The following is a 12,128-nucleotide window of genomic DNA, read 5'->3' as shown; positions in this document are numbered from 1 at the left end:
TTTTTCAGTAGTGTATTGGTATCCAACAGATACCTCGGGTGCCCCCGTATACACGGCTGAAAAAGACAATCCAAATATACAGAGACATGCTGCAAAAGGGAACCCCGTGCAGCCACAATGGGTCTGCCGGGGGGATCAATAAGCTGCTTATGTACCTTAGGGAGGCAATAAAACAAGGGCACAATGGGGAAACTAGGAATCAAAGCATTCATTAAGTCAATGGAAATAGCATCTTGAGAAACAGCTTCAGAGAGTAACTCACGTAATTCTTTGGCAAAAATAACAGTGGGATCACCAGGCAACGAAACATAAGTCCCTGAATCGTCCAAGTGGGTCATCACTTGTAGGTGGTATTTGTCCATATCCTGGACCACCAGGGCGCCCCCTTTGTCGGCCCCCCGGAAAACCAAGGAGTTGTTGGAGGCTAGATTTTTCACAATGTCCCGTTCAGTTTTATTCAGATTGTTAAACTGCGTCCTGGGGGATTTAGACACTGTTTGAACCTCAGAGTTCAGCATGCGGTTGAATGTCCGTATGGACGCATTAAAGGATTGTGGATCATAGGTAGATCTTGGTTGTAACCTCTGCAGTGGTGTAGGTAAGGGTTCTTTAGTGGGTAACACAGATTTAGCCAAAGATGGTTTGGAGAAGTGTTCTTTGAGACGCAATTGTCTCGCCAATCTGTGACTTTCAATGTCCCATTCAATATTATTGAAATCTGCAGAGGGGATAAACGACAAGCCTTTGGACAACACTTTGGTTTCTGCTGATGATAGTTCGTATGTAGATAGATTTATAACTAGCTCTGAGTTTTTGGTGTTTTTTTGCCCCGACCTCTGCCGCCGCCACTGGCCACCACGCCTGGTGAATCGACGGGAGCGGCGATTTGTCGCCTGGTCCTCACTCCTAAAGGGATTTTTTTGGAGTTGGACGGTCTATCAGTCGCATCACTGCTGGATGAATGAAAATCTGTCGAAGATTGGTAGTCTCGCTGAAATCTGCCTCTGTTACGTCTGAAAAAGGGTTTTTTTGAATCACCCTCTCTCTGGGGTATTGTCCATTGGTATACAGTATTCAGTTCGTAATCAAGGTCGACTTTGTTCTTTTTTTCTTTTTTAAATTTAATCAACTCTCTTTTATGAATCTGTAGTTGTGTGTTAAGTTTCTCATACCAATCCACTGATGTGTCATTTGCCAAGTTGGGTTTATGTGCAGACTCGAATTGTGCAATCTTCTCCTTACAAAGTTTGACTTCTTTGGTCGAATGTTCAATAATAAGTAGCATCCAATCGAGAGCACATTTATTGGCTATGGCTACCCATTTCCTGCAAAAGGATGGGTCATGTTTGCCAATCGTGGGTGAATTCTTAATTCTCAAACCGCGGGGAATCTTCCCAGCGCGGTGATAGTCACTTAATGAAAGACCATGAAAGTAATAGTCAATCTCCCGTTTCTTAATTTTCAACAAGTCCCGATAAAGTTCCTCGAGTGGTGTAGCCTCAGCTAGACCCTCAAAGGCATCAGAGTAGCGTATAGTGTCAGCTTCGTTAGCAGAATAGCTGAACACATCACCTGCCACATAGGTAGTCTGTTGGTAGCCACTTGCACTACTCCCCGAGGGATTAGGCTCCTCCATATTCGGTTTCTCCTCACCACACGTGTATAGTAAACAAGGACGGTGAAATAAAAAGGACAGAGCTTACAGTCCTATTCACTGGATGAACAATCCAAGATGTCGGGGGTGCCTTCGGCAGGGGAACAAGGTCAAGCCTCCTGGTTCTCCAATATATAGCGCAGAATGCCAAGCACTTCCTCCGTTAAAATTGCTGTATGGGTGCCCGCACCGGGGGGTATTAGATAGTTGATCGAGATGTGCAGCACTCCAGTCAGAATCATTCGAAAATCAGCTTTATTTAGAGACAACGTTTCAATATCCAGTCGATATTGTCATCAGGTTAAAATACATCGTATGACAAACACTTTAAATACACAGTGAAATCAGTGTCAGCTGGAGTGTGCAGGAGACTCGCGCCAAACGTGTCCAAAGACAACGTCAGCGTCTGCCTCCGACACACCCCCACCGGCAAAATACGCATTACATCACCAGAAGCCATAGAAACAACAATAACAAAAAAGAAAAGCCGTTCGGAATAAAACAAATACCCGTTCAGCCATAAGGAAATAAATATAGACATAGAAGTGTAAAAAATCATGTAGAACAAGAAGGCAATCGGTAAAAGCGCTTGTGGTAAACAACATGCACCGATTGACAATAGTCGACACTATGTCGACAAAACTCTAATTACATGCAATAAAAATAAAAAATACATATATATATATACAAAAACAAGATCACCATATGGGACTTACAGGATATGCTGCGATATGGTGTCATACTTCTTATTGCTTGACTTATTCCCCCTAGATGTTTTCTCCTGGTGCTTTGTTATATTGCTTTTTTGATCTTGTTTTTGTATATATATATATGTATTTTTTATTTTTATTGCATGTAATTAGAGTTTTGTCGACATAGTGTCGACTATTGTCAATCGGTGCATGTTGTTTACCACAAGCGCTTTTACCGATTGCCTTCTTGTTCTACATGATTTTTTACACTTCTATGTCTATATTTATTTCCTTATGGCTGAACGGGTATTTGTTTTATTCCGAACGGCTTTTCTATTTTGTTATTGTTGTTTCTATGGCTTCTGGTGATGTAATGCGTATTTTGCCGGTGGGGGTGTGTCGGAGGCAGACGCTGACGTTGTCTTTGGACACGTTTGGCGCGAGTCTCCTGCACACTCCAGCTGACACTGATTTCACTGTGTATTTAAAGTGTTTGTCATACGATGTATTTTAACCTGATGACAATATCGACTGGATATTGAAACGTTGTCTCTAAATAAAGCTGATTTTCGAATGATTCTGACTGGAGTGCTGCACATCTCGATCAACTATCTAATACCCCCCGGTGCGGGCACCCATACAGCAATTTTAACGGAGGAAGTGCTTGGCATTCTGCGCTATATATTGGAGAACCAGGAGGCTTGACCTTGTTCCCCTGCCGAAGGCACCCCCGACATCTTGGATTGTTCATCCAGTGAATAGGACTGTAAGCTCTGTCCTTTTTATTTCACCGTCCTTGTTTACTATACACGTGTGGTGAGGAGAAACCGAATATGGAGGAGCCTAATCCCTCGGGGAGTAGTGCAAGTGGCTACCAACAGACTACCTATGTGGCAGGTGATGTGTTCAGCTATTCTGCTAACGAAGCTGACACTATACGCTACTCTGATGCCTTTGAGGGTCTAGCTGAGGCTACACCACTCGAGGAACTTTATCGGGACTTGTTGAAAATTAAGAAACGGGAGATTGACTATTACTTTCATGGTCTTTCATTAAGTGACTATCACCGCGCTGGGAAGATTCCCCGCGGTTTGAGAATTAAGAATTCACCCACGATTGGCAAACATGACCCATCCTTTTGCAGGAAATGGGTAGCCATAGCCAATAAATGTGCTCTCGATTGGATGCTACTTATTATTGAACATTCGACCAAAGAAGTCAAACTTTGTAAGGAGAAGATTGCACAATTCGAGTCTGCACATAAACCCAACTTGGCAAATGACACATCAGTGGATTGGTATGAGAAACTTAACACACAACTACAGATTCATAAAAGAGAGTTGATTAAATTTAAAAAAGAAAAAAAGAACAAAGTCGACCTTGATTACGAACTGAATACTGTATACCAATGGACAATACCCCAGAGAGAGGGTGATTCAAAAAAACCCTTTTTCAGACGTAACAGAGGCAGATTTCAGCGAGACTACCAATCTTCGACAGATTTTCATTCATCCAGCAGTGATGCGACTGATAGACCGTCCAACTCCAAAAAAATCCCTTTAGGAGTGAGGACCAGGCGACAAATCGCCGCTCCCGTCGATTCACCAGGCGTGGTGGCCAGTGGCGGCGGCAGAGGTCGGGGCAAAAAAACACCAAAAACTCAGAGCTAGTTATAAATCTATCTACATACGAACTATCATCAGCAGAAACCAAAGTGTTGTCCAAAGGCTTGTCGTTTATCCCCTCTGCAGATTTCAATAATATTGAATGGGACATTGAAAGTCACAGATTGGCGAGACAATTGCGTCTCAAAGAACACTTCTCCAAACCATCTTTGGCTAAATCTGTGTTACCCACTAAAGAACCCTTACCTACACCACTGCAGAGGTTACAACCAAGATCTACCTATGATCCACAATCCTTTAATGCGTCCATACGGACATTCAACCGCATGCTGAACTCTGAGGTTCAAACAGTGTCTAAATCCCCCAGGACGCAGTTTAACAATCTGAATAAAACTGAACGGGACATTGTGAAAAATCTAGCCTCCAACAACTCCTTGGTTTTCCGGGGGGCCGACAAAGGGGGCGCCCTGGTGGTCCAGGATATGGACAAATACCACCTACAAGTGATGACCCACTTGGACGATTCAGGGACTTATGTTTCGTTGCCTGGTGATCCCACTGTTATTTTTGCCAAAGAATTACGTGAGTTACTCTCTGAAGCTGTTTCTCAAGATGCTATTTCCATTGACTTAATGAATGCTTTGATTCCTAGTTTCCCCATTGTGCCCTTGTTTTATTGCCTCCCTAAGGTACATAAGCAGCTTATTGATCCCCCCGGCAGACCCATTGTGGCTGCACGGGGTTCCCTTTTGCAGCATGTCTCTGTATATTTGGATTGTCTTTTTCAGCCGTGTATACGGGGGCACCCGAGGTATCTGTTGGATACCAATACACTACTGAAAAAACTCATTGACTTAGGACATATCGATGGTGAGGTCACGATGTTTGCCATCGATGTTTCTGCGCTGTACACCTCCATCCCCCATGCTTTGGGGTTGGCGGCGCTTAGACATTTTCTTACCAATAATGTACTTTATAAAGGTCCAGACATCTCCCTCATCCTAGAACTGATGCAACTGGTTTTAGAAAAAAAATTTTTTCTTTACAATAATAAATTCTTTTTACAAAAGATTGGTGTTGCGATGGGGGCGGCGGTCGCTCCCTCGTACGCCAATATTTTTATGTTTGAGTATGAGCAAACTTTATTTTTTGACAATCCCGCCATCGCCAGCAACATCGTCTATTATAATCGCTATATAGACGATTTGCTGGTGTTTTGGAAGGGGCCACCTGATATTTTTTGTAATTTTCTGACCCAGCACAATGCCGGTGCGGATTCTATTAAATTTACGTTTACCTATAACCAGTCTTGCATCAGTTTTTTGGATGTGAGCATTACTCTCAAGGATGGTAATATTTACACTGACCTCTATAAAAAGGAAACTGACCGCAATAATTTATTAGAATTTTCCAGCTGCCATCCGAGAGCGATGGTAAGAAGTTTACCTTATTCACAACTGCTACGCATCAAACGGATTGTTTCTGATCCGTTGATGGCTAATCATCAAATGGACCTCATGATCGAACGGTTCATTGACCGTGGATATCCATTATCCGAATTACTGACCATCAAAGCTAAAGTTATTGGTTTAGATCGCACTAGTCTGCTTTCATCCAATAACTCTTCTGATTTAAAACCTGAAGTTTTACCGTGGGTTACCACATACACACAACTTAGCCCTGAGATTGTTAGAATTGCCCGCAACCATTGGCCTATCATTCAATCTGATGTGGACCTAGGACTTGGCAATACTAAATTATTGCCTAGTTTCAAACGATCTAGAAATTTGGGTAATTTCCTAGTGAAATCCAATGCTGCACCGCTTACCAACCAGCCGGTGGGTAGGAAATTGGGCTGCGTGAGATGTACTTGTACATCCTGCAAATTTATGTTACCAGGTGCTATGTTTAACCACCCACGCACAGGGAAGAGTCTATCCATTAGACACACTCTTTCGTGCAACTCGTGTTACACTGTCTATCAGATTATCTGCCCGTGTGGGCTGTCTTACATTGGTAAGACTGAGAGACCTTTTAAAGACAGGATGGCCGCCCATAGATCGGCCATCAAGGGAGCCATAGCAACCGGTGTGAGCGATCAGCCGGTTGCGCGGCACTTTGTGATGGCGAGACATGGTGTGACCACCATCAGATATCGCATGATAGACCATATCCCTGTGCATATTAGAGGTGGTAACAGAAAACTAATGTTGCTTCAGTGCGAGGCACGCTGGATTGTACGATTGGGGACCCTGACTCCGAATGGGCTCAACGAGCAGTCCGGCATTTCCTCGCTTTTGATGTAATTTTGTCTATCTCTGTGTTAATTGGTTGACCCACCATATGGGACTTACAGGATATGCTGCGATATGGTGTCATACTTCTTATTGCTTGACTTATTCCCCCTAGATGTTTTCTCCTGGTGCTTTGTTATATTGCTTTTTTGATCTTGTTTTTGTATATATATATATATGTATTTTTTATTTTTATTGCATGTAATTAGAGTTTTGTCGACATAGTGTCGACTATTGTCAATCGGTGCATGTTGTTTACCACAAGCGCTTTTACCGATTGCCTTCTTGTTCTACATGATTTTTTACACTTCTATGTCTATATTTATTTCCTTATGGCTGAACGGGTATTTGTTTTATTCCGAACGGCTTTTCTATTTTGTTATTGTTGTTTCTATGGCTTCTGGTGATGTAATGCGTATTTTGCCGGTGGGGGTGTGTCGGAGGCAGACGCTGACGTTGTCTTTGGACACGTTTGGCGCGAGTCTCCTGCACACTCCAGCTGACACTGATTTCACTGTGTATTTAAAGTGTTTGTCATACGATGTATTTTAACCTGATGACAATATCGACTGGATATTGAAACGTTGTCTCTAAATAAAGCTGATTTTCGAATGATTCTGACTGGAGTGCTGCACATCTCGATCAACTATCTAATACCCCCCGGTGCGGGCACCCATACAGCAATTTTAACGGAGGAAGTGCTTGGCATTCTGCGCTATATATATATATATATATATATATATATATATATATATATATATATATATATATATATATATATATATATATATATATATATATATATATATATATATATACATATTGACCAAATTGCGCACAGTTCTCAATGTGAAGACACAAAATAGGAGAAGCGCACACATGAGCAAATAAAATCACAGCACCTAACTAATAGTAAAAACCTCACATACACAGAGGTTAGGGGATAACAGTGTGATGTCACCAATACATGCATACGATCAGCCAGGCAACCACGGAGAAGGAATCAAGTCACGCAGCACAGCCGCATGTGGACCGGGAGCAGAGCCGGATAGACTGATTTTATTTTCTCATGTGTGCGCTTCTCTTTTGTTTCTTCACACATCTAGATAGAGATATCGATCGATTGATAGTGTTCATTCTAGCACCCTCCAACTTTGAAAACCCATGCAGTTCCTCTTCCCTTCCTGGGGTGTCGCTGTCTGCTGTGGTGTTTCCAGCACAGGTCTGGTTTGCATATCAGTGTTGATATACAGACCACACTGTGCTAGAAGCACGGTACTTGTGGAGTATCACGGCTCTCATCGCATGCCATATATAGTGGCATGCGATTTTTGCAGTTTTTAATCATTTTTTACAAAATCGCATGCGATCGCATGCGTTTTTTAACAGAAAAGCATCCAAATGCATTGCAATTAGTATCAAACATGTTCAATGGCCCCCAAATGTCATTTTTGAGCTGTACCACCCCCACTATCAACGCGAACCCGAAGCGTGGCGAGCGCTGCGAGCCCGCCAGGGGCGGCGGTTCGCGTCCTACGACCTTTTCATACCCTTACTATCCACGTCGGCGTGGAGTTGAGAATAGAAAGTGTGGCGAGCGGACGCGGACACCTGTGAAGCCTGCGAGGGGACGCGTATACCTGTGAAGGTATCCGTGTCCCCTCGCGGGGCTCGCCACGATTCGGGCTCTGTGGCTCGCTGCGCTCGCCACGCTTTCTATTCATAGTGGGGGTATGAAAAGGTCGTAGGACGCGTACCGCCGCCCCTGGCGGGCTTGCAGCGCTCGCCACGCTTCGGGTTCGCGTTGATAGTGGTGGTGGTACAGCTCAAAAATGACATTTGGGGGCCATTGAACATGTTTGATACTAATTTCAATGCATTTGGATGCTTTTCTGTTAAAAAACGCATGCAATGCGATTTTTTTACTATGCGATGCACATCGTGGGAGCCGTGATACTCCACAAGTACCAGAAGCACTACAGCAGACAGTGGCACACCAGGCAGGGAAGAGGAACTGCATGGGTTTTCAAAGGTGGTGGGCTCTAGAATGAACACTAAAATATAATATACAGTAGATATACATAAATATAATGTGTGTGTGGCAAGGAAGTGGCACTCGGAGACATAGTTATATTGACGTTTAGGGGAAACACCCCGTCATCAGGATGACTTTGTATCCTGATGACGGGGCGGTGTTGCCCCTAAATGTCGACACACATATACCAGAGGCCTCAACCCCTCATGTCATTAGGCTAGCAATCTCCCTCATTTCAGCTAATCCACATTAAACTGTTACATTTTTTGGGAAAAAAGGAATTATAGATAGATACATTTACATTGAATCATCAGCACCATTTCCCAGCACTTTAGCAAATATAGTAGCTCTTACTAACTGCTTTGGGGCTCATCTACATTTGGATATAAGTCATTTTAAAAGATTCCTCTCAGACGCAGCAGTACACAGCCACGCTTCTAGGTGCCACGTTCACAATCTCTTTTCACAATCTATCCATATATGGAACTAGATACGCCCGTTGGGTGGACACACCCCCTCAATAGGGTGCTGCACAAAATTCTTTTACCAACTATAATCTCCATGAAACTAGTTTTTATCTATCTATATATAAATCTTCCACCCATCAACACACAATTCATTCTTGCCAATATAATAGTTTTTATATTGTGTGGTGAAATTGGCTGGTGGTCACATGCAATAACTGATTAAGAGCAACCTTTTCTTTCAAATGGTGCTGCTCCTGCATGTGTCTCTGGTAGTGTGGAGATCCCCTCCCCAATCACATTCCCTCATTTTTCTAAAGCTTTAAAATAAATGAAAACCAATGCATTTTTGCTGCATGCAACACTACGTCTTGTATAGCTTTATCTGTGAAACGGCTTTAATAAGTGTTCACCCCTCGGGTCTTATGCATATTATCCTGTCACCAGGGTAACATTGTATAACTGAAGACTGGGGTAGAATGTGTTTTGCTCATAAAACCTGTAACCTTTATTTTATTTCTTTCCTGCAGTATGGAAGATGCCAATGACGACGGCAAGATGGCAGATTTATTCTCCTACTTCCAGCAGCAGCTGACGTTTCAAGAGTCCTCACTTAAATTGTGCCAGTCAGAGTATGATGCCAGCCAGACTCATATTTCTGGTGTGTTTTTGCTCTCATATTCCCTGTTCCATTGTCTTATCTTAAGTTACAGGCTATAGGGGGTTATTCTGATCCACTCGGAAAGGCACAATCACTCTATAATGGACAAAACCATATGCAGTGCAGGTGGGGCTGATGTAACATGTGCAGACAGTGTTAGATTTTGGTGTTATTTCTGTCTCTGTGCAGGGTAAATACTGTCTGCTTTATTTATTCTTACACTGCAATATAGATATTAGTTTGAAGTACACCCCCACCCACATTTAACTCTCTCTGCACATGTTACATCAGCCCCACCTGCAGTGCATATGGTTTTGTCCATTATAGAGTGAGAGTTAGATTTGGGTGGGGTGTCCTTTAACTATTTTGCAGCAGATTTAACAGCAACCTGCTGTCATTCTGTGGTGGAGTGTAAGCACTGCACAGATTGTTATGATCTGTACAGGCTTTGTTTTATGAATATTGTCAAAAAGGGTCCAAATCATTAACCAGCCTTGGGACTCTAAATCTAGGGTGGTATTGCAAAATAGTATTAGATCCCCACTATTTTGCAATAAGTAGCACTTGGCTGAGGCAAATTACACTATAGCGGGGGCGTGGCCTAGCGGGACATGGTGTAAGACGTGCTCTTACTGAGCTCCTGACCCTACAGCATCCGACCAGCATCCTGAATAAGAGAGGGGACCCTAATAACTACTCCTGTGGATAGGAGAAAGTACCCTGTACCTGCGCCAGCTGCCGGGAAAATTCTGTGCTGTGAAGAGGGTGAGCAGCAGCATCATCCCTGCTCCCCTCGTGCGCCCTGTGTTGGCCGGCGCCATCTTGGAGACGCGACCTGTTCCGGACTGCGGGCGCTGCTGGAGCTGAGAGGCGGGGGACTCCGCCGCCCGAGGTGGGGCTGTGATTGCGACGGCCTGCAGAAGAAGCGGCGGCTGTCTCCGGACTGCGGGCGACCCCAGGGGACGGATCCCGAGGCACCGAGGCCGCGGACCCGCCGGCGCCATATTGGAGGTGGCAGCAACATCGCGTCTCCGGCGCTGGTGAGTGAGGGAGGGAACTGGACGGCAGAGCAGCCGGGGAGCCTTCGTTCTGACTTGGTGCCGGGCGCGGAGGCTGGGGGACCCTGCGACAGCGCGTGGGGCCACCCTTGGAGCTGTTGCTGACAGTGCTGCGCAGGACTAGCGACGCCACTTTAGGGAACAGCCGCTGACCCTGCCTGTGCCTGCCCAGATCTGCACAGACAGAGAGTGGGGACGGAGGGCCCTTGGGGCTGCAGCGCTTGAGGGACACGGAGCTCGCCTATGTGAAAGGCCTTGATAACACAGCTGAAAACTGGATGGCTGCTCCCTGTGCCCCCCTCCTCATTACCCAGCTCCTCCTGCCATCCCCCCCCTTTTGATCTCTCGGGCCTTTGCTGAACAAATCCTGGAAGGACTGTTCTCTAATCGGAGTGCCCTCATCTAAAAAGATTTAGACGATAAGCCCTGTGGACTACTGATCTGTGAGTACTCTCCCCCCCTATTTGTGTGCCTGTGATATACTACAAGGACTGTGTCTGCTCCCTACGCGGGTCTTGATATCTTGCTTTATGGGCCGTAAGTCCGGGCCTGCTGCTGCGGCGAGGTTGGCTAAATTTGCTAGAACTGAGCGTGATCCTGTGCCACCACCCCCTGCCCCTATCCCCCCTCCGGCTCCTGATCAGCAGCAGCCCCCCTCCCCGATCTCTGAGATGGAGGAATCTCCTGAGGTTACACTTGCACAACTCCTGCAGGCCATTACGGATTCTGAAAAACGCCTGGCTGACAGGGTGGGGGAGGTGAAGATTGACATATCCTTTATCCGGCAGGACATGCAGAAACTGCGGGATCGGGTTGGAGAGGTCGAACACCGGGTCTCAACATTAGAGGATGCGTGCGCCCCCATACCTGACCGTGTTTCTGCCCTGGAATCACGTATGACAACATGTCAGCAGAAGTTGACGGATATGGAGGGGAGGCTCAGGAGAAATAACGTCCGTTTTGTGGGCCTCCCGGAGAAGGCAGAGGGCACTGATCCAGAGGGGTTTCTAGAGAGATGGCTGATCTCCCTATTCGGAAGAGAGGAATTCACCCCACAGTTTGCAGTTGAAAGGGCGCATAGAATCCCCACCCGCCCTCTCCCCCCAGGGGCGCCTCCCCGCACTTTTATTGCAAAATTCCTTCACTATAAGGATCGTGATGCGGTCCTGAGACTGGCCAGGCTCAAGGGCCCGTTGGAGTGTGAGGGGGGTAGAGTGGCCGCCTTTCAGGACTTCTCACTGGAGGTTCAGAAAGCCAGATCCCAATATACCAATGTGAAGCAGAGACTGAGATCTCTTCAGATTAAATATTCCATGATGTATCCGGCACGGCTCCGGGTGGTTGATGGTAACCGAACCCATTTCTTTGATAATCCGCAAGCTGCTTCGACATGGGCAGACCTACAGCCGGCTCCGAGGGACCTTCCTCCCTGAGACTGCACAGGACTCTAACAATTTTCCTCCCCTTTCCTTGCAGGGTACATGATACTTTGCGCTAAGTGGTATTGAATTTAAACATAATTTGCTAATTTTATTTGGCCCCTCTCTAAAGATACTAATGTATGGGTCAGGAGCTACATGTTCTTTAGGTTATAATAAGGGTTGCCCCTTAAGGGCTTATAAGTTAGGAGTGCTGACTCCATAGA

General features: G+C 45.3%; 1 protein-coding gene across 2 annotated transcripts in view; it reads left to right on the top strand.

The window, feature by feature from the left end:
* FBXO9 (F-box protein 9) overlaps positions 1–12,128 on the top strand; it is a 57,246-nt gene that overhangs the window by 26,349 nt on the left and 18,769 nt on the right. For both annotated transcript variants that reach the window (XM_083177337.1, XM_083177336.1), the window contains exon 6: positions 9,295–9,425. In XM_083177337.1, the coding sequence (XP_083033463.1) occupies positions 9,295–9,425 (131 nt within the window). The remainder of the gene's footprint in view (positions 1–9,294; positions 9,426–12,128) is intronic.

This window comes from Crinia signifera, chromosome 3, assembly GCF_055691185.1.
Source record: "Crinia signifera chromosome 3, ASM5569118v1, whole genome shotgun sequence".
In the NCBI taxonomy this organism is placed as follows: Eukaryota; Metazoa; Chordata; class Amphibia; order Anura; family Myobatrachidae; genus Crinia; species Crinia signifera.
Note: the sequence above shows the minus strand (reverse complement) of the source record. Positions and strands in the feature narration are given on the sequence as shown.